This window comes from Crinia signifera, chromosome 11 (assembly GCF_055691185.1).
Source record: "Crinia signifera chromosome 11, ASM5569118v1, whole genome shotgun sequence".
In the NCBI taxonomy this organism is placed as follows: domain Eukaryota; kingdom Metazoa; phylum Chordata; class Amphibia; order Anura; family Myobatrachidae; genus Crinia; species Crinia signifera.
In genome coordinates this window covers 28,596,590-28,624,354 of record NC_139227.1, presented here as the reverse complement: position 1 = coordinate 28,624,354, position 27,765 = coordinate 28,596,590, and the positions used below count along the sequence as shown (strand labels likewise).

Sequence of the window (27,765 nt, the reverse complement as noted above, 5' to 3'; positions counted from 1 at the left end):
GGCAGTGTGAACAGGCTAGACCCGGGTTTTTCTCACAATATGCAAAAAAGCAAGTTCATTGCATTGCTCAAAGCTGCTTTTTAAACAACCAATCAAAGATACTTTTTAACATCCAATCAAAGCAGCTCTTAGATGCCACACACTTGATGGCAGGCATACCAGGGGAAGCAGTGTGAACGGGGCAGACACGGGAATTTCCCAGGTCTAAGGTGCAGTATGAACGTGGTCTGTAGAGCTGAGATGCTCTGTGCCCCGCCAAAAACCCGGGGGGAAAAACCCGGGATTTTGCAGGGGCGGCAATGAGAACACAGCATTTCTGGGTAGAACTTCTATAAATAAAGAATAAACCCCTCACAATCAAGATCTGACCCAGAGGTTTAATGTGGAAATGATGTACCAAATAATGGTAAATATGCAGAAATGCCCCATGATAGATATGGGTAGGTATTTTAATATTGTTAATCATTAATAATAAATGGAACTGCCAAAGCAGTAGTATTGTGTCACAGTGCACCTGACTATACAGGACTTTCTTAGCAATGTCTAAGTAAACAGCATGACCAGAGTTATTACACAATCCCTGGTTACATATGTGCCCTGTGTGTGTGGTGTCACGGTCATGGCTGTGGGCTGGACGCTGTGTATTATTATGGGCGGGGAATGGGCCGGGACTCAGAAGTAGCGAGCCTAATGTGTATGTGACAGGCCGCGGAAGGTTGTGCTGAAGCCTCGGCCTGGAGTTATTAGCGCTGCCCGGGATGGGCCCCTTACTGCGGACTGTCGGGGGTCGCCCTGCCGGTCTTTGGGGCATCTGCCGCTTGTTGCTGAGGACGGGGACCAGGAGCAGCAGCGGACATCCCGGCAGGATACTGCAGGTACAGAGGGGTGTAGGGAAAGCTTAGCCGAGGCTGGGGTAGAAGATGTGGTATAGGGGTAATAATGGTGGGGGCAGGAGTATTACCCTACCACCAAACTCCGGCAACAGTCACATAAGCGGGATAAATGTCACATAAGGGGCAATGCACTTATATATTGAGTGGAGGGTGTATTAATTATAATGTATGAAAGGGCAGGTACAAATATATGTGTGACAGGAGACAATAATAATGGCGGTATGTGGTCACTGGCTGGTAGACAGTGACTAGGTGGACACTTTGAAATGGTTGGCGTAGGTCGACATTTCCAAAAGGTCGTCACAACCTTATGGTCGACATAGAGAGGTGTACATAAATAAGGTCAACATGAGTTTTTTTTTTCAATTTTGTTGGGTCCAAAAAAAGGTGCTTTTTTTTTTTTTTATACTTTTCTATCCGAGTGGGAATATGGTGAGCACAGCGGTACACTTATACAGTGTCCTTGTGGACATAGACACAAATAAAACAAATAGAATAGAATCTTTATTATCATAAAATGCCCACAAACAGTGAACATTAAACGAAAATAATTTGTGAACAAAATGTCGACCTTATTTATCTCAAACATGTCTGTCAACCATAAGCTTGCTTCTGCCTTTTTTTCAATGTCGACCTAGACATTGTCTACCGTTTATACCGTAACCAATAATACCACAGGGGCAGGTATATGTGTGACAGGGGGCAATAATAATAATAATACCACAGGGGCAGGTATATGCGTGACAGGGGGCAATAATAATACCACAGGGGCAGGTATATGTGTGACAGGGGGCAATAATAGTAATACCACAGGGCCAGGTAAATGTGTGATGGGGCAAAAATTTTTTATTTACAGTTTCTTATATAGCGCAGCAGATTCCATTTACAAATGTTGAAAGAACAAACTAGGTAAAACAGACAGACATAGAGGTTGGAGGTCCCTGCTGCAAGCTTACAATCTATCTAAAACTTCAATCTACTGCCCCCCATACCCACTCCACAGTCCCAAAAGTGAAAGTGTGGCAGTGGTACCTTATACCCCTTTCACATCGCAAATGGCAGGTTGCACCTGGGATTTGGGCACTAGTCCGTCCTGGGAGAACCCAGCATCTGTGCTGTTTGGTGCTCACAGCGACCCGGGAAGTAAATGGGCAACCCGGGTCGAGTAACTGCCCAGCAACTCGGATCCGGCCTGGGAATAACACAGCTTTTATCCCGATTCCTGGGTTGCTGAACCCGGAATATTTGACATGTCCTTTTCACACCTCACGCCGGGTTGACCCAGCAATAACACCTGCATCAAGTACAACAAGGGTGTCTTCTTCATAATCATCCTTAATTTTGTGATAGGCAGACTATGGCCCGTATTCAATGGGGGCCATAAACGGCGGGGATCGCCGAAAACAAGTGACCCTCGCCGTTTAACCCCATGCGCCTGCCTGCCGGTCTGCGTCTCGCCCGGCTCTCTGTCGGGACCTTCCTGACGTCACGGTCCCGGCCGGCTCCTGCTGCAATGAAAACTGACAATTAGAAAATGGCTGCCCCCATACTGCAGACAGTTTTCTGTCTGCAGTATGGGAGCAGCCATTTTCTAAGAGTCCGTTTTCATTGTAGCAGCAGGAGCCGGCCGGGATCGTGACGTCAGGAAGGTCCCGACAGAGAGCCGGGCGAGACGCAGACCGCGGGTAAGAAGGAGGGGCAGGTTAGGTGGGGGGGGGCATAGGCGCTAAATAAACGTGCGGCGGGGGGGCGCTAAATAGTTAGTTACGCCCCTGCCTGAATTTTACTATTATTTTCCTTTTTGTATCTGCTTCAGACTCTATTGTGCAGGAGAGTTACCCCTACTTATAAGGGGTTAACGGGATTCTTGGTAAAACATTATGGGTCCCGGGAGCCGGTTCAAGTCTGGAGGCTGCTAGGTCAGTTTTGTTCACCGTTTCATCCAAATGACCCCTTTCCCATGTATATTGTGGAAGATTTGTGAATAGGGCAGTAATTGCATTTTTGTTTGTGCACTGCAGGTGGAATTCATTATTTTAGTACCTCAGACTCCAGGAGTAAAGCAAATCAGAATGAAGGGTCGAATGAGAGGAACCAAAAAGAAAATGATGGTATGACAACGGAGAAATAATTATATTATCTGCTATATATATAGAGCTTTAAGTAATTTTAGGAACACCCAAAAAACCCGCTTCAGTTTTTAGTTTCTTGTGAGTTTCCACTGTTAAATGTACCAAATTATGGATTTGTAATGGTCTGTGTGAACTGTCAGCCATTTTGTGACCGGAACCAACAGCGACAGCCATTTTATGACCTTAGCTACGGTAGCTCGCCATGTTTCAGGTGATTTACATTTGAGCCTTTGTATATCTGTTGACATTGATGATTATTGTCATCACAAGATTGTGTTGTCTGTGTAGAGTTTTATGTTTTAATGTACTATAAAATCTATGGATATTCTGAGGAGGAAAATATTTATTTTTGCATGCCAATATGTATGTGTCGTATTGTGGAGCCAGTCTACCACTTGGCCTTTTGTGTCTTCCTAGAAGAGGAGAAGAAGAAGGAACATATGATGTTAGTTTATCGAGTGCTGGCTTTATCTTCACTGGTGTTGGGAATTTACATGTTCAATTCCATGAGCAACACGTATGTTTCCTGGAATGACTTTGTGAATGAAATGCTGGCCAAGGGTGAGGTGAAGCGTGTGGAGGTCGTTCCCGAGGGTGATTACGTGCAGATACAGCTGCACGACCGCGCTGTGGTGTTCGGGAGACCGGTGAGTAACACTGTGCTATCCTGTTAAATATATGGTTTGGAGAGGAGCTTTCCTTGTCACATTGGTGTCATCCCGCACGTTGGCCTCACCAAGATGATGATTTTATTAGTTGATCATCCTCTAGGGGGGGTTGGACCGTTAGCGGCACCAGCCAATAGCCTTCATTCAGGTGATTCAACTGTTAGTTTCCTGGGTTTTTCAAACAAGTTTTACAAGCTACAAAAAACAAATGTCCCTACACCGTGGGAATAAGCTGGAGGTTGCAATTGAAGGCTTGGGGGGGGGGGGGGGGGGGGGCTGCTTGTTGCCCATCAGAGCACTACAGTGACCTGCAGTTTGTATTGTCACAAACTGATTGTCCACATCATTTATAAAACAGATGGAACAATGTGTATGGATGCTGTCCTCATTGTGAGTGTACCCCACTGCTTATACATTGTATATGATGTTTAGATATATTGGAGATTAATGTTACTAAGAGCTGATTTGCTTACATTTACTTTGCTAATGCTGGTGGCATCATAACAGTCCAAGTTTAAAGGATAGCATACTTGAGCACAGGTGTCTTAATTAGTACCTCAGTTGTTTTGAATTAACCATCTGTGCTCAAGCTTGGATGTCACTAAAACCTGGCTTTGGAAACTACTAATAATGTCACCTGATTGTGGTAGTCCTCTTGTCAACGTGTTTCAAATGTTGACACCGTTAAAACGTCAACAATACAAAGGTTAGGTTTAGAATTAAGTAACTGTCGACGCTTGTCGTTGCTTTTATTTTGTCTGTCAAAATCTCGTTCCTGTGGACATTATTCGTATATAATGTCTGTCAACATTGTGATTGTTGATATAACATATGGGAACTGTCTGCCCCTCTGTTTCCGCTGCTGCCAACAACTTCTGTTGAATCGTAGCTGCCTGTTTGCCTCCTCCTGTGGAGGATACTGGGGGCATGACCCCGGTGGCCGACACTCAACTCCTTTCTTCTGGTGGGAGGAGTGAGAGGGCGTGGCCTTATGTGAAGCTTCGGGGTGGCACCCATGGTAGGGCAGCCTCCAGCTTCTCCCTGGTCTCCCCACTTCTAGGTGACCATATCCAATTGGGTGACACCGTAATAGCAGAGCAGCTCTGCTCTTATGGTGTCACCCTGTGCGGCGCACACCCCGCCCCAGTGACGCAGAGCAGCTTTGCTATTATGGTGTCGCCCTGTGCGGCGCACATCATTTTACTGACTTGTCAATTTGTATCTCAACTTAAAGCCATGTGTGTGATAATGTCCATACTGATCGTGTATGTTCCTTCTGACGTTATTTTTTTTCCCTCATAGGCCCTCACCCCTTTCTATAGGATGAAAGTAGCCAACATAGATAAGTTTGAGGAGAAGCTGCGAGCGGCAGAGGAAGCGCTGAGTATCGCCATGACTGATCGGATTCCCCTTTCGTACAAGCGCAGTGACTTTTTTGGAAAGTATGTCCCTTTCCTTGTCTAGCAGGAACACCCGATGCCAGGCATGGTCATGCCTCCTGCAAATATATAGTGTCGCTATGGGGGTTATTCAGACCTGATCGCTGGGCCGTGATTAGATAGCTGCTGCCCAGTCTAAGTGAAATCTAGCCCCATGCAAGCCTGCAAATTGCTTAGCACGGCTTGCAAAAACTACTGTAGCTGTATCGGCAATGTGCTGCAAATCCATTCACAAGCCAATCCGCATCTAATGTGCAGTCCGTGCGTAGCCCGGGACTTACTCAGCAGCTGCGATAGACGCAGCCATGTGCCTTCCCATGAAGCCCCTGGGCACGCCAGCATTATCTCTCACATTCAAAGATATATGGCTGGTTACCACCCCCCCCCCCACACCCCCCGAACGCCAACTTCCTGTTAATCAACTTGCATACATCAAAAAAAACAACATAGCAGGATTTTATCTCAGGCATGTGCGCCACGGTCTGTACACATGGGCAGTCTATCGGTAATTGGGGTACTTGTGTATTTTAGCGGCGCCACCGATGTTGGTCGCGCGATGTTTTAATCGCATCGCATGCCATGTACCAGATGGCATGCGATGCGATTTTGGCCCCCTATACGATTAAAAATTGTATAAGCACCCAAATGGGTGCTTACGATGTTAAATGCAGCCCCACACCAACCCCCCACTATAAATGTGAACCCGAAGTGTGGCGAGCGCAGTGAGTCCGCGAGGTGCGGCGGTACGCGTCCTACGACCTTTTCATACCCCCTCTATCCACGTCGGTGTCGAGTTGAGAATAGAAAGTGTAGCGAGCGCAGCGAGCCCGAAGCGTGGCGAGGGGACGCGGATACCTTCACAGGTATCCGCGTCCCCTCGCGGGCTTCACAGGTATCCACGTCCTACTTTCTATTCTCAACTCCACGCCGACATGGATAGTGGGGGTATGAAAAGGTCGTAGGACGCGTACCGCCGCCCCTTGCCGGCTCGCCACGCTTCGGGTTCACGTTTATAGTGGGGGTGCATTTAACATTGTAAGCACCCATTAGGGTGCTTATACAATGTTTAATCACATCGCATTGTATGGCATTGTATGCCATATACAATGTCATACAATTTTAAAATTGTATGACATGGTATGCGATGCGATGGGCGCCGCTAAAATATCGTAATTGGTGGTGCTGCGGATTTGCAGCCGTGGATCAGGTCTGAATAACCCCCTGCATCACTAGACTATGTTATTCACTCAAATTATGCAGCGGTCAGTCCTGTGAAAAAAATAAGCGTTTTCTTTTTATTTCCATTAGTTTATTTGGTAATACCCTCCACCCCTTATTTGTTTACATTTGTGCCATATACAAAACTTAATACTACAGCACATAGAATAATAATAGAAAAAAAGGCAGAGTAGTCGGGAACATAGATAAACTACAATACGCAATTTGATTACACATAGGGGCATATTCCATTACCTGCGGTGCTTACTGTGGCCTTGTTGTAGCAGCCAGCGATAAACCAACAAGCTGCACTTATAGGGTGTATACACGCTTTGATTTTTACATGCTTTCGATCCGATTTTGCTTCTAGAAGCAAAATTGGATCGAAAATGACACTGAATCGGCCTGTCTTCAATGCACGTTCGATCCCGATGCATGGCACTGGGATCGAAGGCAGAAATAGACTTGGCAGCCAAGTCTATTACTACTTCAATCTGGAAGATCAAAGGCAGTGTAATGCTGATCTATGCAGCCCCACGTACCATCCTCCCTACCTCCTGTTCGATTCCGGAGGCCAATATGGAATAGTTATCGACGGCTGCCAGATCGAAGCGCACGTGCACCCCTTTACAGCTGATTTTCTCCTCGCACCCTCCTGAGATGTAATCATCGTAAGTAGGGATTTTTGCTCTGACCACAGCAGCCACAAGTATGTTAACCCTAAAGGTGTGTACACATGCGATTTCCTTTAGATTTTATTTGCTTTTGATTTCCCCAATTCCACCCCCTTTTGATTTGGCCTTTGCTTTCCTTTCAATTTTACATTCGATCTGTACTTTTGTATTGGAGTTTGAATTCACATTGTAGGCAGAGTGTACACATTCAATTTAGTATAGTGTATTCGCTATCGTCTTGCCTGCACAAGTCTATTTTTCTATTCGATATAGACAAAACAGGAGCGCACATCAGTATCGATTGCTTCTAAAAAATGTTTGATTTCGATTCGATTTTGCTTCTAGAATCAAAATCCAAAATATGTTAAAATCAAAGCGTGTGTACACCCCAATAAACTTACTTCACCCAGAACCTATGTGATAGCAATCATTAGTAGTGGGATCGCTCAAGGCGTTAATGTGTGAGGCTATCCTTCAGCGATAACCCCTCGGCTAATTGAATACGCCCCATACCAAGTGTGCCATCGCCTTGTGGTGACTTCTGGTATTACAGGCATGCTGGAGATAAAGTGGGCCTTTTTACAAGCTTTCAGCAGCAATTACTTCATGCTAGTACTAGATATGTTTATTTGTAACCGTTTATTTTGGTTTTATTCTACGTGGCTTCTGTTTTCATGCTCCATGTGTCCCCTGTTCTATCTTTTTGCAGTGCTCTGTATGCCCTGACCATCGCTGCGATAGGTATCGGCCTTTTAGTCTACTTTTCCCGTGTGACCGGTCTGACAGGCCGACAAGGAGGCTTCAGCGCTTTTGTGAGTTGCGGAACTCTTTAACCTGGTCACAGCCAGTACCATTGATATATAGAGAAGCTTTAGGAACCTGTTAGAAATATATATATATATATATATATATATATATATATATATATATTTGAAACTAAGGAAAATGTGGATTTAGGAACATCAAACATCCTGCGGTGACTAACAGTCTGTGAGATACAAGCTGCCAGATTTTGGAGATTTAGCTGCTTGATTAACCACTGAAACAGGCATTAAAAAAATCTACATTTTATTAAGTAAAAAAAAAAAAATGAACCCACCCCATGTCCATAGGCTCCCATTGTAAATTAGAATGAGAACTGAGGGGCCGACTGACCTATAGGGGGGACCATAGCACAATTTGCACAGACATTTTCCCAGCCTGCGCTACTCAGAATGGGACGAGGACTGAGCCCTGTGGATGGCTCCTCCTGTACACAGCGTGCTGCAGAAACATCTGCTGTGCCAGCCGGCGCGACTCTCCTCGTTGATGCTGGGAGGAGGTGTGGCTGTGGTTCGGGATGTCCCAGCAAGCTCAGCACGGTCACGGCGCTCTCTGCAACTGCTATAGCTACCCATTGCTTTCAGGAGCAGAAGGCAAGCAGCTGAGATCTACTGTAGGTTTGCAGTACTTGCCCCCAGTGCCGGCGGGGCCAGGGCCGAGGTAGTGTGGGCTCATGGATGGGGAGCTGGATGAGTTGGAGATGTCTAAAGTTGGAACCCTTCCTTTTTGTAGCTGTAATCTATGTAGTTAAATCCACAAAGAGAGTCCTAGTAAGTAGAAATAAGTATTGGACATAGGCCTATTGCTCATGTTCGTCTCTCCCCCACTCTCTATGGCTCCAGAACCAGCTGAAGACGGCTCGTTTCACCATTGTAGATGGAGCTTCTGGGAAAGGAATCAGCTTTAAGGATGTTGCTGGGATGCATGAAGCAAAAACCGAAGTGAAGGAATTTGTGGATTACTTGAAGGTAAATGTAGCCGCAGGACCCAGGATGGTGATCGGCAGAGTATGAAGATTCAGCAGCCTGTGTTGTACCAGTTGATGTAGTTCCGTATGGGCTAGCTGGAGCTTATCATTCCACAGAAGCTTGATGACCTGCTGCAGGTCTTATTAAACCAGAATGTAGTAAGTCCAGATCTAGATATGACCTGATTTCAAGACAAGGTACTTGTGTAATAACTGGGCGCCCGATTTTGAGATCAGGTCGGAAAAAATCGCATTGCATGCAACCAAATCGCATGTGATGCGATCGACGCGATTTTCCATAGGATTCAATGTTAAATTGGTCCTGTTCATTTCCCCACTATCCAAGTGGGCATAGAGTTGATTTTATATAGCGTGGCGAGCCACCGAGCCCGAAGCGTGGCGAGGGGACGCGGAATACATTTGAAGTAATCCGCGTCCCCTTGCGGGGCTCGGTGGCTCGCCACGCTATATAAAATCAACTCTATGGATAGTGGGGAAATGAACAGGACCAATTTAACATTCAATCCTATGGAAAATCGCATGCGATTTGGATGCGATGCGATCAATGTGATTTTACCGCAAAATCGCATCGCATCTGATTGTATGCCTTAAGTTAAGGCATCAGATATTACACAAGTACCCAAGACAAAATAGGGTTTGCTGGGATATCTTACAGTTAAGATGATCATTTATCCACTGCAGCTGTATTCCCGGAAATTTTCCGGGCTCAGCTACGTTGCCGCAGCGGGCTGTCCTGAAAAATTTCCGGGCATACCATCAGTAGGTAGATGTGCGCCAGTGGTGCCGCCAGCTGTGAATCACTGGCGCATCAACTCTAGCGGCACCCTCCTGTTGTCCCCCCCCTGACCTCCGTGCTCCAGTGATCATACGCCGGAGCTCACATGCTGCTGCTTGCGTTGCCTAGAGTTAGGCTGTGGGAAGGAGAAGGTTAGAGTTAGGCATCTGTATCCTGTCTGCCGACATACTAACTGCTGATCATCCGTATGTATCCCAATGGTGGAGCATTCTGACGATATTAGAGCCAGGTGACGGGCCTGAATAAGCTTATCTATATAGAAAATAGCAGGCTTCAATCCTGCTCTGTGCTGATATCCTTGTCTGAATGTCTACTCAGTAATGGTCACAGAAATCTTACGTTTTGTAGGCTTTTCTTCAAATGATAATTATGGCCCGTTTCCTATCCTTGTTGGCACAAGGGTGAAATGTACCGGGCCTCACCGGTGTCCGCGCACAACGCTTTCTTTTTTTTCTTTCAAGCAGGAAATCAAAATGGAAATACGTGCAAACGATTCTGTCTTTTGCTTTCATAGAGCCCAGAACGCTACCTACACCTAGGGGCAAAAGTACCCAAAGGATCGTTGCTACTCGGGCCGCCAGGCTGTGGAAAGACGCTGCTGGCAAAGGCTGTAGCTACAGAGGCTCAGGTGCCTTTCCTGGCAATAGCCGGATCAGAGTTTGTGGAAGTGATCGGAGGTAAAGCCTGGCATTTCAGGAAAACCATGTTTTATGTGAATTTATATATTTATTTTTTATAGTACTTTTATTTTCCTATTTATGGTCGCGCTGTGCTCTATGGTAATCCCGTCCTTTCCCTCTTCTCGCTCGGACCGTTAGGTCTGGGAGCAGCACGTATGCGTAGTCTGTTCAAGGAGGCCCGGGCCAGAGCTCCGTGCATCGTGTACATTGACGAGATTGATGCCGTTGGGAAAAAGCGATCCACAAATATGTCCACGTTTTCTAACACAGAGGAGGAACAGACACTGAACCAACTGCTAGTGGAGATGGATGGTGAGAAGGCCGCACCTGGGATGATTAGGTCTAGTCGTTCAGTGTTCAGACTGTTGTTACTGATTTATGCTAATTAGACTTTATATTCTTTTTATACTTGCTCTGTCCACTGTGGTGATGTTACTGGTAGTTGTTGGTGCTGTGGAAATAAGCAGGTGAAGGTAAGCCTAAAATACAGTCCCCTGATTGTCCATAATTTCTTCCTCTCACCATCAGATGTGAGTGACGTAGGTCTTGGCCCTGGACCTGTCTGCCAGTGATCCGGAACGTGTTACACCAATAACTGAGCAATGGCTTCCTCTCTGTGAGATGTAACCGTGTAATGGCTCTCACCCTGCAATCACCGCATATATAGCTCTTCTCACACCTTGGGAAGTAGTTTGCTTGTCAGAGTAGATTCTGTCGATAGTCCATATGTCAACAGTGTTCTATTCATGGGAGAAAGTTGACACTTGTAATAGTGTCGGCGTTATAATCTTAGTCATGTATAAAGTTATGTCGGACACCTTTACTGTGTTTGAGCAATGACAGTTGGGAGCTGGTTGGTTGGTCCTTTATCTCTCATAGGACCAGATGTATCAAGCTTCAAAAGTGATAAAATGTAGAGTGATAAACAATCAGCCGATCAGCTCCTACCTGTCATGTCACAGACTGGGTTTGAAAAATGTCAGTTAGGGGCTGATTGGCTGGCTGTTTATCATTCTCTGTTTTATCACCTTTGAAGCTTGATACATCTGGCCCTTTTTAAGGCTTAGTATGTATGGCCCTGCGTTTGAAACATGACAGTTATGACCCCCAAACACTGGGCAATGTACCTTCAATTTGGGCTCTTTTCCTGTGATTGCAGCGATCAAACACAGGAAAAGAGCCCAAATTGCAGGTGATTGACAGCAGGTCCGATGCAGTGTGCAGTCCCATGCGCTTCATACCGGGCCATCTCCTGGATTGATTCTGAGCCAGGCAGGCTTGACTGGGATTGCATGTGATATGTCTCATGCAAAAGGGCCGCATGCAGCTTCTCAGAGGGGAGAAGTCGCCGCATTGTATGGGAGCCTTTAGGAGCTGGTTGGTCGGCGCCTTCTCTCTGTTCACTTAACCTTTCTCCAAGATTTAGTATGTGGACTCCATAGTCTGTTAAACCCTATAAACCAGGCCTGGCCAACCTAGCGCTCTTTCTCTTGACCTATGCTCTCCAGATGTTGTCAAACTACAAATCCCATCATGCCTTGCCACAGTTTTGCTATAAGGGAGTGTTAAAACTGTGGCAAGGCATGCTGGGATGTGTAGTTTCACAACATCTGGAGAGCCACAGGTTGACCTGTCCTGCTATAAACCTTGTAGTCACCGGGCTTGCTCTAATAGAAGTGAAGTTTGCTTCGTTTCTGCACAAAACTGTTATATTTGTGTCCATTTCCCCTAAGAGCGTATGAAGATATCAGTGACCACATTTAGCACCGTTTTATGTTTGTTTTACAGTTTTATCTTTTGGCATCTCCTGACCTCTAACCTCTGTTGTAGGAATGGGTACAACGGATCATGTGATTGTGCTGGCCTCCACCAACAGGGCTGACATCCTGGACAGTGCACTCGTGAGGCCTGGACGCCTGGACAGACATATTTTTATTGACCTCCCCACGTTACAGGTGAGACTACGGTGCATGCACATGGTGAGATTTTGACTAAGCGATTTCCTTTGAACTCCCCAGAACCATACAGTATTGACTATATTTACTTGCGATTTTTGACTATAGATGATTTTATTTATAGTAGAACACTACTTTGTACACCATATAATCAAAATAGGCCATACGCACTGTGTGGTTTTGTGCTAACTTTTCTTCGGATTTTGACTATATATAGGCAAAATCAGAAGCTCAACCGTGTGTATGTGTATAGTTTATACTCCTTGTCTGATTTGAGATGAATCCTCCCTTGTTTCTCCTTCATCCACCAGGGGACACTGAAGTCTTCATACATTGGGGATAGAGTGGTGAAAGGAGGGAGTCGGCACTTCAAAATTCTTACAGTGTGGCAGACTCCTTCCTCTCTATCCCACTCCCATACTAGGGATGGCCATCGATGGTTGCATTGATGGTTATTCTGCAACCAGCCATCGATAGTCATAAAGTATGTGATGGATAACCATTGATAGTTTTAGCTATCGATCGTTATCCATTATCTTTGACTGAATGGCCCGTGGGCCAATCAGAATGTCGCTCCCTCGTGTCTAAACTCCACAAACCTATTACAGGGTCGAAGGTTTTGAATTTGGGACTGGACAGTATTGCTGATGGATGCCAACCTTGGGGGCTGAGGTGCTGTTGTCTTGGATCGCCAGTTCCAAGGTCGCTGATCAAGATCAAGGCTATACACCTGCTTCTGGGGCAGGATCCTCCGTATGTGCCGTCAGAATTCAGTCACTCAATAGCACTGCTGTGACATATTAACCGTCAAGGAGGGATGCGAGAGGTCCGTCCGATCTTACTCTGGTCAGAGCGATATGCGACAGGACTGTCCGCATTCTTCATCCTGGCGTGTAAATTTGGGAGGTGGATTTCCTCAGCCGTCAGGATCTCCGACCCAGGAGAATGGCTTCACCCTTACATCTTTCACAACCAAATCAGCGATTGGGGGTTCCCCAGATCAATTTGATGGCGTCCATACTGAATCACAAACTTCCGAGATACTGTTCTCGTATGAAGGACCTGACTGCTGAGGCATTGGATGCCCTGTCAATTCCTTGGAATTACAGTCTAATCCACCTTTTTTCCTGCCCTTTCCACTCATTCCAGGGCTAGTCATAGGCCTCAAAAGAGTCCACTTCCGTCAGCCTGGACATGGTACTCGGACCTGTTTCCTTCTGGCAGACAACCTCTAGGGAGGACCTGTTACAACAGGGTGTGTTCATTTACCCCGACTCAGTGTCTTCGTTTGACGGTGTGGATGTTGAATCCACGTTGCTGAGTAGGACGGATATCCCAACATCAGTCATCCCTACCATGCTTAGTGCAAGGAAGGCTGTTACTTCGGCCCATCACTATAGGATCTGGAAATCCTATGTCTCCTGGTGTGAGAAGCACAGACTGCCTACGGCTGTTTAGTATGTGTCGACTTCTACGCTTTCTTCAAGCTGGATTTTCAGCAGGGCTTAGGTTGGGTTCTCTCTAGGGCCAGGTTTTGGCCTTGTTCGTTGTCTTTCACCAACATCTGGCCTCGCTTCCTGAAGTCCAAACATTTCTGATTGGTGTCTTATGACTTCAGGGACCGTTTATGGCTCCTACAGAACCATGGGATTTGTCTCTGGTCCTCTCCTCCGTTGGATACGTTTCAGCCATTAGTTGGTGGATTTGCGCTTGTTTACCTGGAAGACTGTTATCTTGCTGGTACTGGCTTCAGCCTGAAGGTTTTCTGACCTCAGTGTTCTTTCTGTGGTTCCCCCTACCTGGTTTTCACCTGGTCTTTCAGGATAAAGCGGAATTGAATCGCCCCAGAGACAACGCTATCCCTGCTGCTGGGCTCCGGGCTGCGCTCAAAATCCCGCAATAATAGCGAGATCTTGCGCATGCCCAGAGAGCCGGCCGGGGTGGGAGAGCTCTATTTTTTAATATTATGACCAGTATGAAGCAGGCGCTGATAAGAAGCGCAGAGGAGGCAGACCATAACGGCTCTCCTTATCAGCAGTACATTAGGGCAGTGGTTCCCAAACTGTGTGCCTAGGCTCCCTGGGGTGCCTCAGGACACTTGCAGGGGTGCCTTGGGTTGGTGAACCAAGATAAATTCATATTATTTATGGTCAATGGGGATGCGGTCATTCGTCAGACTGCATTTAGGTCTACAGTCATTAGGTCGACCCCACTAGGTCGACTGGCAGGAAGGTCGACCTGACTTAAGGTCGACATGGGCCAAGGTCGACATGACTTAAAGTCGAATTTGCATAAAGGTCGACATGAGGAAGGTCGACTGGTCATAAGGTCGACATGGGTTTTTCACTGTTTTTTGAGCCGACATGTGCCGACAGGCGGTATTTCATGCCCTACCATCCACTAGGGCGTGGTGGGAGAATAAAACAGTGTGCCGAGCGCAGCGAGGCATCGTGCCCGAAGCATTGCGAGCGAAGCGAGGGTCCGATTCTCATTGCCAACTGTGTCCATGTCGACTGTGTCGACATTCGGATAAAAAAACAGTGAAAAACCCATGTCGACCTTATGACCAGTCGACCTTCCTCATGTCGACCTTTATGCAAATTCGACCTTAAGTCATGTCGACCTTGGCCCATGTCGACCTTAAGTCAGGTCGACCTTCCTGCCAGTCGACCTAGTGGGGTCGACCTAATGACTGTAGACCTAAATGCAGTCTGACGAATGATCCCATTCCGGTCAATGTACCAGGCAAAACCAGTGCTGGTGGCTGCCAATCATAATATATGTGCACAAACAGTAGCAGATCCTGTTCCTTACCACATAACTGTGACATATAAACACAATGCACTTAATTTAATATTTCTTTTCTGAATTTCTCGATAAGAAGCATTTGGCCTAGGGGTGCCTTGAAAATATTTTGATTTAGGGTGCCGTGATTCATAAAAGTTTGGGAACCACTGCATTAGGGTGATACGGGTGCCCGATTCTCATTGCTAAGCAGGAGAAGCGGGACCGCTATTTTATAAACGTAAATTGGATTTTAATACATCTGCCCCCAATGTTTGAAGACTGCAGTGGGATCAGAGAAATGGAATTATTGGTGAGTGTCAAATTCCTGTTTTTGTACCTGTAAACACTGTTCCGGTTTTCATCCCAGCTCACTGGTGGCTGCTCCCTTATGTTTTGTAGGAAAGAAGGGAGATCTTTGAGCAGCACATGAAAAGCTTGAAACTAATGCAACCCGGGGCCTTCTACTCCTTGCGCCTGGCTGAGCTCACCCCCGGATTTAGTGGTACAAAGCGACTCCTTTTTATCTGGCAAAAGAGTAACATTAGTACAATAACTTTTATCTAGTTCCTGAAGAGAAGAAAACTAACATTTATAAGTAACACGTAAGCACCAGATGAGAGAATAATGGTCATAAATAGGGAAGTCAAGTAATTTTTTGACTCTATTGTCCAAATATAGAGTGGTTAGGAGGATTTATACCAGTGACAATTCTGTATTAGGCTAGGGACAGTATGGTGTGGTCATACACACATGCGCACACACAGCAATATATATACACTGTAACAGGGTCACGGAATATAGGATGCAGAACAGCACATTTCCAGTCTTTAATGGCAGCAAGCATGACATAAAGGTATAAAGGCCTGGAAAAACCGGCACAGACAGGACCTACAAGTGAGCACAAAGTCCCAGCACCAAAAGTATTAAAGTTCTTGCTGCACTGGCCTTCAGCCACTGTCTGCCATGCTTCCCAAAATGGTTGTTAAGTCAGTCCCTGGCACTACACATATACTGACCATGCGCTTCAGCACCAGTGCCCAGAGAAGTGAGCGGATGAGACTTATACTCTTCCTGTGCTCTGCTGATGACTCGCATCTAACTCCAGATAACATGGAAAAGACAGAGTTCCATCATTGCTGCTGCAGAGAGCACAGGTTTTCCTTTCATCTCCCTTAGAGGTCACTGAAATGTGGGCATTTCAGGTTAGAGACCCCCTCTCACCACAGCACACACACTGGGCCGTATTCAATGAGAATATTCACGGCGTGCAGCGAATTCTGTTTAGGTCGCCGTGTTCCGGAGCCTCGCTGTCCCCCCTATTTAACGTCGCAGGGGCTCGCTGCCCCTGACGGCGAGTGTGAACCCCTGCAGTGGATGCCGCAGGGAGCCTGAGGACGGTGGCAGGCAGGGAGATGGAAGTCTCCCTGCCTGCCCCAGAACATATGTGGGGGGAGGTGGGCTCCCCAGGAGCCAGGCAGCACAAGCTGCCCCCCGGGAGAGCCAGCAGGGGACCAGGTATTTACTGCACCCGATCGTGCATATGTAATGATCGGGTGCAGTGAATATATGAATATCTAATGAGCGGCTCTCGGCTCCCGGCCCCCTGCTGGCTGCTTTGTGTAAAAAAAAAATGTTTTTTTAAATTAAATATATATTCATGTGCTATAAGCACATGAATAACAATAGCATGCCCCTTCACGGAATAAAATTCCTGATTTTTTTTACACCAAATGTAAAACAACAACTTTATTTTAAAAGTTCACTTTCCACTTCACCATGAAAAGATGGCGATTTGCTACACGGCAAAAATCACTTAGAAAGATGGCGAGAAGTGCACGTTGAATAGGGTGATTCACTTTCTGACCCAAAAAATCACCTTCCAATGCGAAAATAGCACAAATTCGCCGTGAAACAGGGCGAATTATCCTCATTGAATACTGCCCACAGACATCCTGCGTCTCACACAATTCCGATAATTGCTTTGTGTATTTCCCTCCTAGGAGCGGATATCGCTAATATCTGTAACGAGGCCGCTCTGCATGCTGCACGGGAAGGCTACCAGTCCATAGACACCTTAAACTTTGAGTATGCTGTGGAGAGAGTGATTGCAGGTAAATATAAGGGCACATTTTACATACACTCATGATGGTCTTCCCTTATACCTTCCCTTGGTTGGAGTTTCTCTCCTGGGAACTAGCCCACCCTCCATAGTCTTGGGAGGGACTTGACGACAGTGTATTCTGATTGGACGAGGGATCATTAGGAAGTTTCTCAGTAGTGTGTTTTTGGCCAGAGAGAACATATTGTGAGCAACCATGGTGGCCATCTGTAGAAGAAACCAAAGAGCCTGGTTATATTATTCTGCTTAAAATAAGAGGTTTGCTCACATTCATTGCACTGGGACAGGTTGCATAAAGCAACACGGACCCATTATACACTGGCTTCTTGATTTGCAGGTACAGTCAAGAAGAGCAAGATCATGTCCAAGGAGGAGAGGCGGGTGGTGGCTTTCCACGAGTCCGGTCACGCTCTAGTTGGGTGGCTGTTGGAGCACACTGAAGCTGTTATGAAGGTGAGGCCAGCAAACCACTTGTGTATTATGGGTAATGTATAATGTCAGTGTAAGCTATTGATAATTCTGCACTACTTGGTTTACACAATACATGTATAATTTCTGTATGCCAGTAGGGATAAGGATATGATCATGGTCAGTAAGGGAATTGGAATGCCTGACTTGCAAGGACAGGTTATAATAATTGGATTTGTGACCAGGAAGGTAGTAATAATAATAATAATAATAATAATGATATTTATATAGCACTTTTTCTACCAATAGGACTCAAGGTGAACTGCTTTATGTGAAAAATAGACAATATGATATCAAGGCTTCACAAAGCACATATTCCTTTGTGCTTAGTATCATTAGAAAGGGTTCTACAAAGGACAATCCTTTTGAATATTATGAAAATGTATCCAAAATATTGGCGGAATAACTCCTTTATGTGAGAAAGCTGCTCCAGGGTGACCCATAGATGCCCTCCTCCGAGTCAGAATTAGTACTGATGTTCTCCCGCTTATGTGATCAGTAGAATTCAGCTCCTCACATGTGGTTAGAACAGTTTTCATTTTTGGAATTTGGATACTGTGTATCTGGGTGCCGGACGGGGTCCCGACAGTCGGGATCCCGGCAGTCATTTACCCGACGTCGGGATCCCGACTGTTAAAACACAGACAGACGGGTTCCCGACGGCCACCGGCTATTCTCCCTCGTGGGGTCCACGACCCCCATAGAGGGAGAATAGAATAGGTGGCGAGCGTAGTGAGCCACCATGCCCGCAGTGTGGCGTGCGCAGCGAGCCCACAAGGGGCTTTGTTGCGCTCGCCATGCTGTCTGAGTCCGGCCAGTCGGGATCCCGACTTCGGGCTAATGACTGTCGGACCCCTGTACCACACCCGTGTATCTAAGGACCGTACTGTTTTTGAGATCTCTGTATCTGATATCCTTAGTGTGTGTGTGATTTTTTAACTGAGATGTGATCTCTCTATCCGTAGACCTTGCAGTGTATGTGTGTGATCTGTCTCTGAGGATCTTGGTGTGTGTGCGTGATCTGTCTCAGGATCTTGGTGTGTGTGCGTGATCTGTCTCTGAGGATCTTGGGGTGTGTGTGATCTGTCTGAGGATCTTGCTCTGTGTGTGTGTGTGATCTGTCTCAGGATCTTGGTGTGTATGATCTGTCTCTGAGGATCTTGGTGTGTATGATCTGTCTCTGAGGATCTTGGTGTGTATGATCTGTCTCTGAGGATCTTGATGTGCGTGATCTATCTCTGAGGATCTTGGGGTGTGTGTGATCTGTCTGAGGATCTTGCTCTGTGTGAGATCTGTCTGAGGATCTTGCTCTGTGTGTGATCTGTCTCAGGATCTTGCTCTGTGTGTGATCTGTCTGAGGATCTTGCTCTGTGTGTGATCTGTCTCAGGACCTTGCTCTGTGTGTGATCTGTCTCTGAGGATCTTGCTCTGTGTGTGATCTGTCTCTGAAGACTTTGCTGTCTGGTGGATGTGCAATGCCTTACCAATCAGAATCCAGGCCTGTGTGCGATCTGTGACAAGCACCTTACTGTGTTTGATCTCTGCAGGTTTCCATTGCTCCTAGAACAAATGCAGCACTAGGATTTCTCCAGATCTTGCCAAGGGACCAGTTTCTGTTTACTAAGGACCAGCTGTGTGAGAGGATGTGTATGGCACTGGGCGGCAGAGTGGCAGAGCTCATCACCTTCAACAAGGTCACCACAGGTACAGTATGCTCATTCGTTCTCCAGTCCATCCACCTGTTGTTCACTCACATCCTCTGTCAGTCAAACAGATTCTTTTATCTTCTAAAGGACTGTGACAGAATTTCAGAAGGGATTTGCTGCAGATGTAAAGGTCTGATTTACACTACACATATATACAAACTAATAGTGTCAATTACTCCTGATTTTGGTCTGTAGGTGCTCAGGATGACTTGAGGAAAGTGACCCGAGTGGCATATAACATGGTGAAGCAATACGGAATGGTGCCCAGCATCGGACAGGTGTCTTTTCCAGACAGCACGACCTCCACGGGCATTGGGAGGAGACCCTTCAGTCAGGGATTGCAGGAACTGATGGATTATGTGAGTCTAATTATATAGGGCACCGAGTTATAAAACTTCATGGTGACCGTCTAACACTGTGCCAATGATGCTTTGGGTAAGGGAACCATACACACATCAGTGGGCAAATCTTTGTCTTTCATCCTCCCCTGCAGTGCCCTTCATATCCTATAGGATTGGTCAGATTGGGTGCAGTGCCCTTCATATCCTATAGGATTGGGCTGGGTGCTCAGATTGGGTGCAGTGGTCTGTTATTGCATATACTGTGTAGTAAGTAGTGGGGTGGTTGAAGGCGGGGAGATTTCCCTGTTGCCATCGGGTGGATCTTGGGAACACGTTCCTAGGCCTGTGAGGTTATAAAAGCTTTGTACAGTTCAGGCATGACTCCTGTTGTGTAGGTTCCTGATGTTCTCTTTCTCCTCAGGAAGCCCAGCAGCTCGTGGCTTCAGCTTACAAGTATACAGAGAACCTGCTACAAAAGAACACGGACAAACTGCAGCTGGTGAGTACTTGGTGTAATCTGTGCAGCTCCCGGTGCCACTAGGAACAATCGCAATACTGATATATTGTATTAAGCCTGGTGAAGTGATAAAGAGGAAGCTGATTGGCTGCTGCATGATCCCCTTGATCACTTCACCAGGCTTAATAAACGTGTCCCACTATGACAAATCTATCTGTGCGCAGAGTGATATCCTGTGTAATCCGGATGCAGATATATCCTTGTCTTTGTCATCTCCTCGGTACCATGTACTCATTAAATATGTGAATTCGGGAAAAAGTGCGATTTCGGCCGTTTTTGGCAAAAAAAAAAAAAATCGCAAAAATAAATTTTTCGCATCTCATTAAATGTCACCCTACATTAACACAATACAACCAGGGAACCCCTAACTAAATGCACACTACTACTGCTGCCTCAGCCTTATTCCCCAGGTGAGAGTGGTCCATAAAACTTTTTGGTAAAAGGAGAAAGTTTACCATAACTTGAGTAAACCGGTACTCTAATTTATCTTATATTTATATTAATCTTATATTTCAGCATTGACCCTCTTGTTTTTCTATGGGCGCAGAAACCAAGAAGTCTACTGTTCATATTTAGATGATGAGGTCGTGGCTTACTGGAATGGGCTATATGTCATAACCTCGCAACACACCCTGTATACCCACCGCAGGTGGGACAGATAGAGGTAGAGTGGCCGAGCAGAGAGCCGGGAGATCCTACACTACCTAATGCCGAGTAGTGCAGCTGAGGGCTGAGCTCAGCTTCTGCCCCGGCCTCCTTTCCCCCGGCTGTGTGCGACGTGACCTTGTAATGTCACGCCGCACACAGCTGGGTTACTGGGGGCAGGGCCGGGCAGCGACTGATGTAGTGCTCAGCGGCGCTGCCTGGCCCCAGGAGAGATGGTGATTTTTTTTTTTTTTTTTATGGGAGCGCTCCCCCCCCAAAAATTTGCCCAGTGGGGAGCGCTCCCTAAAAAAAAAAAACACTTCCTCAATTAACATAAACAAGGTGACTAGCGATATCACTGAGTTTGATGTGCAGCACATCTAACTAGCGACCACGGAATCACCCTTACACACTTAATGATATAGGCGATTTGTCGTTACGAAATGGCAAATCGGCCTGATTTCGCTCCAGTGTGTACCCAGACTGTCCCATTACAGTGTCCATCCTTCCCAGTAACTATCATAACCTGTGACCTTCAACCTGTTTTCTCAGCTGGCCAATGCCCTACTGGAGAAGGAAGTTATAAACTACAGTGACATAGAATCTCTGATTGGTCCGCCTCCACACGGACCCAAGAGAATGATTGCTCCACAGAGCTGGATTGAAGCTGAGAAGGACATTCAAGACAGCGGCGAGGAACCAAGTGCCCCACCAGCTCCCAAAAATGAGGATGAAGCAGTACATACGACATGACTCCCACCTGCGATAGAGGCATTCTATGAACACCTACATGAGCTCCATATCACTGGGGAGGTCATGTTGCCGCTCACTGTGTTAGAAAAGTTCTCAGCTGAGGGTCTCCCTCTGTACACGCTGCTGGGATATTCTGTGACCATCCCCAAACTGTGTGCCTGTGAGCCTTACAGGAACCTCCAGATTACAGAAGACTGAGCTGAATCTCTACGCCCACAGACGGTGGCCAGGTAATAATAGCGCAGTGTGGTGTTTTACTGGAGACACTACTTCTAGTGATGAGAGTGTGAAGGTTTTATTTCCCCACCTTGCAAGGTCCCTGAGACTTACTAGTTATTATTTCATTTCTGGTTTATATATTATGAATTGTGTTGTAAAATATTGTGAATAAAAAAAAAACACATTAAAAGGACTCTGATATAAGCATCAGCAATAAAGGTTTCATTACAGTAGTGATGAAGGGAACATTAGACGTTGGGGCCAATTCAGCTCTGTTCATACAGGTCTGAATTCGCTGGTGGGATTGTGCTCATAGTCACTCATATGCATGTGCAGCGGTTGCTGGGGCCCGTCCAGGGTTTCAAGACTGGTGCCCACAAAAACAGTAGGAAACGATGGGTGGATTCCAGCAAACGCCTAGGTCACTTGATGTCGATGCCCGCCCCGAATTCGGCGGAAAGCGGCCATATGAAAAGTCAGTCATCCGATGGGGAGTAATGATTTCTCCTCTGTGCGGACACATGCGAGCGGAATGTGTAAGCGCGCAGCATAGCGTGGGGATTCGGGAGAATGAGGTGGGCAGGAGTTCGGCGGGGTGATGTTTACCTGCTTGCTAGGCAGTGACTATACGCAGCCTAGCGAGCAGGTCTGAATTACCCTCTTTGTGCCTATAACCAGCTGCAGTGCATGTTGCTGACCTCTGAAGACTCTATTTTACGATGTGAGGGGTTGGAGTGGCAGGTTTGGCCTCCCCACCACTAGCCTGTTCCTGACCGACCCTCACCTGAATAGTCTTATTTGTTTGTGGTGCTATAGACACAATACTTGTGTGTGTGTGTGTGTGTGTGTGTGTGTGTGTGTGTGTGTCAATACCATTCTCTACCCCCAGAGATTCAGATCTATGTGATGGAGGACATTTGAGAGTTGACCGACTACACCGCATCTATTGCCACTACCATTTAAGTGTACTTAAGCCGATGGAATGAAGACCAGTTGTCAATTGCTAGTCTTTAAGACATTCATCAGAATATACCTTGCTGGCAGGAAGTCTACAATTTTAGGGCTTTGTTGCTGTTATACATAATACCATGGGTCACAAGTAGGGATGCCTATCCCGGGATTGACATTCCTAATAAAATTGGGGGCTAGGAGCTGGGCAGATAGCAGGGGTGCCTCTGGGAGTGGGAGAGTGGCAGCAGAGTCGGAGGCAGAAGCTGCAGAGAGGAGAGGACGTTGTGGCCGGGACTCAGAGGTGCGGTCTGGAGCAGGAATGGGCTGTGCAGCTTGCGCAGTGTTCTGGTCAGAGGTCATGCTGTGCCGCCCATACCCGCTCAGACACTGCTCGCCATTAGATATGCGCATGCACAGCAAATCCCGAGATTGGAAGATGAAATCTCAGCATTTTTAGGGCCAAAACCGGGGATCCAGCCGATCCTGATCCCCGGATTGGCCACCCGAGTCACAAGGCTTCTGACCATTTTTTATATCAAATACACATTTAAATAATGATCACCCCCCCCCCCCTCAGCATGACCCTGGTCCAAGCAGCTTCATCATTTTGACAGACTGGTGAGTAGTATTTGATCATAAAGGAAATTTTATGTAAATACCCAAAGTTAATGTATCTATCATATATACCTTATACATACAGTTTGATCATTTTATTATTTATTACCAGTTTCTTATGTAGCTCACACATATTCCACAGCACTTTCCCTACCACAAGTACACGCACACACATACATTCTAGTGTTAACTTTGTTGGGGGCCAATTCTCCTACCAGTATATTTTTGAATTGTGGGAGGAAACCGGAGTTTTTGAACATTCACGTTTTATACACTATTGTTATTGTAATGCATAAAGCAAAGTATGTGTACATTGAACCTAGCACAACGGTATGCGGTCACTGGGTAGACAATGTCTAGGTCGGCCGCTAATGGTCGACAGTGACTAGGTCGACTCATTGAAATGTTCAACATACCCAAGGTCGACGCAAGCTTGTGGTCGACATGAGTTTTTTCACTTTATTTTCAAAAAAGGGTGGCTTTCATACTTTACTATCTAAAGTGGACATAAAATGGGAACATAATAGTGTGCTGAGCACAGCGAGGCATCCGAGAGAACGCGGCATGATTACACAGTGTCTATGTCGACATAGACACAAAAAAGCTGAACACTTATATCGACCATGTCTGTTGACCTTTTGTCAATTATGTTTGTAGAGGAAAGGGGAAAATGGGAAAAACAAGTGCACAAGCGTAGAGGATCTGATACTAATTAGATACAGGTATGTTGGTCCACAGATAATAACAATAAAAATAAAATGTTGTATTTTATTAGGCAGGTAACATGTGTGGTGGTGCTCCCATGAGAGAGATTAGTTAGAACAGAGAAAGAGAAAAAGGACTCTCTTTTTGTTGGGGCACTCTTTTAAATGATTAATTTATTTAATTTAGAGATTGGTATACTGGGGGTTGTGCATCTAGGGGAAGACTCCACCTATATGCGTAAGGGTGTTGTGGGCTAGTGCCCCTGGTTGTTTTACTAAAATTTAACTTTTAATAGCTCAAAAATCTAAAAGAAGGTCTCAATTGGACTCACACACACGAAAAAAAGACACACATAAAACATTGAATATATATGCAAGAAAAACCAAAGCCAGATATGATTTCTCTGGCTATACAATTAGGTTCTACAGTCACTGTAGAAAGTGACAGCTTCTCAATGCATACTCAGATGTATGAGGAATCAATAAATCGCAGCATTGTTGTTTAATCACAGTGTTTACAATTGCTATTAAAAGTTACATTTTAGTGAAACAACCAGGGGCACTAGCCCACAACGCCCTTAAGGCCCATACACACTAGACGACTTTCAGCTGAAAATCGGTCAAAACAGCCGTTTTGAGCGATTTTCACCTGAAAGTCGCCTGGTGTGTATGCCCCCCCGACTGCCGACTGGCGATGATGCGCGCTCCCGCATCATCGCCAACGAGGTGGGCAGTCTGCTGGTTTTACCAGCACATCTAGCGATGATGGCTGGTTTTTCAGCCATCATCGCCAGGTGTGTACGCAGCGCGGACTGAAAGATGATACACTTTCAGCCCGGCTGACCGCCCCGCTCCCTCCCCCTGCTCCCCCGCCGGCTGCAGATCATACTCACCGCCGCTGAAGGACCGCCCCGCTCGTCTGCCCGTCTCCATAGTTCTCCAGGCTGCAGCTGCTCCCGCCCGGCCACAGCACAGACTGTCAGCTGATGCCCCGCCCCTCCCGGCTTCTATCCGCCCTGCTCCCTCCCGACTTGCTCCACACGGAGCACAGCATACTGCACACTGACCACCAATGTTATTAGCCAGTAATATATACATTGCTGGCACATGCCAGCAATGTATATATTACTGGCACCACTACCCACCAATGAATATTTATGTATTGGCCAGTATAATATATATATTGCTGGCACATGCCAGCAATGTATATATTAATGGCTCCACTACCCACCAATGAAAATTTATGTATTGGGCAATAATAATATATACATTGCTGGCACATGCCAGCAATGTATATATTACTGGCACCACTACCCACCAATGAATATTTATGTATTGGCCAGTAATAATATATACATTGCTGGCACATGCCAGCAATGTATATATTACTGGCACCACTACCCACCAATGAATATTTATGTATTGTCCAGTAATAATATATACATTGCTGGCACATGCCAGCAATGTATATATTAATGGCTCCACTACCCACCAATGAATATTTATATATGAATATATATATATATATATATATATATATATACACACACACACACACACACACACACACACACACACACACACACACACACACAATTACAGATGGAGCGGGTCTCTTCTTTGCAGGGGATGGCGATGGCGACGCCATCCCCCGCCACCCGCCATCTGTATCTGCGAAAGGGGACGTGCGCGCACGAGATGCGCGCGCGTCCCCTTCCGACGGCGCTTCCTCCTCCGGGTCCCCGCTGGCTTGTCGGCGGTCAACCCGGGGTCCTCACCACTTCCCTGCACCCCCCCCTCTAACCCTGTCCGTCTCCCTGAAGCGGAGACGGACAGGGTTCCCGTCGCCCTGCCGCCCCGGAAACTGAGACGCGCGTGCACGTCTCAGTCAGATGGAGAGCCGGGCTGCTGGCGGATCGCCAGTGGTGACGTTCTGGCGATTCGCCAGCAAGAGGGAGCCGGGCTCCATCTGTATGGAAGAAATAAAGTCACACCAGGCTCTTGAAAATACAGTACTTTTTAATGCGCTTCCAATGGCGTTTCGGGATTTTACCTGATCGCTGGGCTCCGAATATACACAGCCCAGCGATCAGTTCTGAATCAGGCCCCAAGAGCAGACATGCACTGAATAAAATGGCCCCTGCTCCCACCCTTGGAATTCTAACCCCGCCCATTATGTAAATAGCCTTTTATATGAAAGATTTTCAGCAAAGTCTTTTGCCTCCTGAAAATCTTTTGCTCTTTGGGGAAAATAGTTCAGTGTGTACGCACTACTTTGGTGAAAGATAAATCTATCAGAGATTTTGGCAAAGTCTTTTGAAATGAAAGTCTACAAGTGTGTATGGGCCTTTACTTCTACGCATATAGGTGGAGTCTTCCCCCTAGATGCACAACCCCCAGTATACCAATCTCTAAATTAATTCAATTAATCATTTAAAAGAGTGCCCCAACAAAAAGAGTCCTTTTTTACCTTTTGTCAATGTCGACTTTGAGTATGTCGAACATTTCAAGGTATCGACCATTATTTTTTTTTTTATTCAATAATTTTTATTTAGTTTTATAGTATGCCTAAACAAAGACAAAAACAACATAAAAAGAATAGAGACTATAAATCGGCTAGGATATACATAAGGCATCATCAAAAATAAGCGCCAGACAGCCGCCGGAGCTCCAAGTATCAATTCGCAGGACACTCAGGCCACTTTAATCCATGGGATAGGAGACACAGCAGCCGCAGGCAGCACATGAGGATAGACGCTGGTCCACGGAGATCCACACCGCGAGGCTAGGCCGTGGAGACACCCAGGCGGTATATGCATGCCAGATGCAGGGAAGCATCGCAAAAATAATGAACACAGTGCTCCAGATCAAGGGTTGCCCCTATAGTTTGTCAAAACTGCACCATAGGTCGTAATCAGGATAATTGCATGGCATATAACTGATACAAAATGCCACTGTCAGGCCAATAACCAGCCAGTCCCATTCCAGCCACATAACACCCATTCTCTACATCCATTAATTGGCTGCCGGTAAGATGTCAAATTGCGTTTGTGTTTGGATTACTGACTTTTACCCAAGGTACCTGAAGCAGCTCCTGATTCCATATTGTCCTGCTCCTGCTCGATCATCTGTAGATGATGGACTAGTAACTGTACCTAGCATCCCCTGAAATCATCTTGGGATTGAGCTTTCAGCTTTGCGGCTCCACCTCTGTGGATCTCTTCCCTGCATAGTTCCGGAGGCATCTAAGATCAATGCGGGACATGCACAGTGGACATCCACAGCATACAACAGGGGTCAGGGAACTTTTTTACCTTTTACCCCAAAATATATTTAGATGCGCAGAAGTTTCCCCCTTTGATTTGAAAGGAAGGAAATCATATAATTGTACTACACACTGTACCCACAGTAATTGATGATATATCCTGCTAGTACAGTACACAACTTGGCAGCCAATGATGATGATTACCATGCATGGCTGTGTGCGCAACTAGTCAACTCTACTGAAGTGGGCGGACTTGGAGGCGGGTCCTGAGGCATCACGCAGGGAAGCAGGTTATACACAAGGGCCTGACACACTGCACCGCGTCAGATCCTTGTACACTACAGTACTGTAACACACACAGCCAGGCATGCATATAGATTCTATATCAATTAAATTAAATTCCTGGGGTA

General features: G+C 46.2%; 1 protein-coding gene across 2 annotated transcripts; it reads left to right on the top strand.

Moving 5' to 3' along the window:
• Window positions 1-643: 643 nt before the first annotated feature.
• SPG7 (SPG7 matrix AAA peptidase subunit, paraplegin) lies at window positions 644-22,024 on the top strand. 2 transcript variants are annotated; one of them, XM_083165253.1, is made up of 17 exons: window positions 644-875; window positions 2,710-2,812; window positions 2,915-3,004; window positions 3,446-3,672; window positions 4,996-5,135; window positions 7,734-7,836; window positions 8,689-8,814; window positions 10,145-10,307; window positions 10,449-10,622; window positions 12,141-12,265; window positions 15,452-15,554; window positions 17,053-17,163; window positions 17,509-17,624; window positions 19,187-19,343; window positions 19,541-19,704; window positions 20,108-20,185; window positions 21,401-22,024. In XM_083165253.1, exons 1-17 carry the CDS (start codon window positions 759-761, stop codon window positions 21,599-21,601), a joined length of 2,298 nt encoding a protein of 765 aa, XP_083021379.1. In that variant the 5' UTR covers window positions 644-758; the 3' UTR covers window positions 21,602-22,024. The 2 variants fall into 2 exon arrangements, with proteins under 2 accessions (XP_083021379.1, XP_083021378.1); XM_083165252.1 differs by having other exon boundaries at window positions 645-875; window positions 3,443-3,672.
• Window positions 22,025-27,765: the final 5,741 nt, after the last annotated feature.

Coding starts and splice junctions, on each gene's coding strand:
- SPG7 (XM_083165252.1), top strand. CDS start 759: ATGGGCCCCTTACTGCGGACTGTCGGGGGTCGCCCTGCCGGTCTTTGG. Junction 2,813..2,914: donor TCAAGTCTGGAGGCTGCTAG/GTCAGTTTTGTT, acceptor TGTGCACTGCAG/GTGGAATTCATTATTTTAGT. Junction 20,186..21,400: donor ACACGGACAAACTGCAGCTG/GTGAGTACTTGG, acceptor CTGTTTTCTCAG/CTGGCCAATGCCCTACTGGA.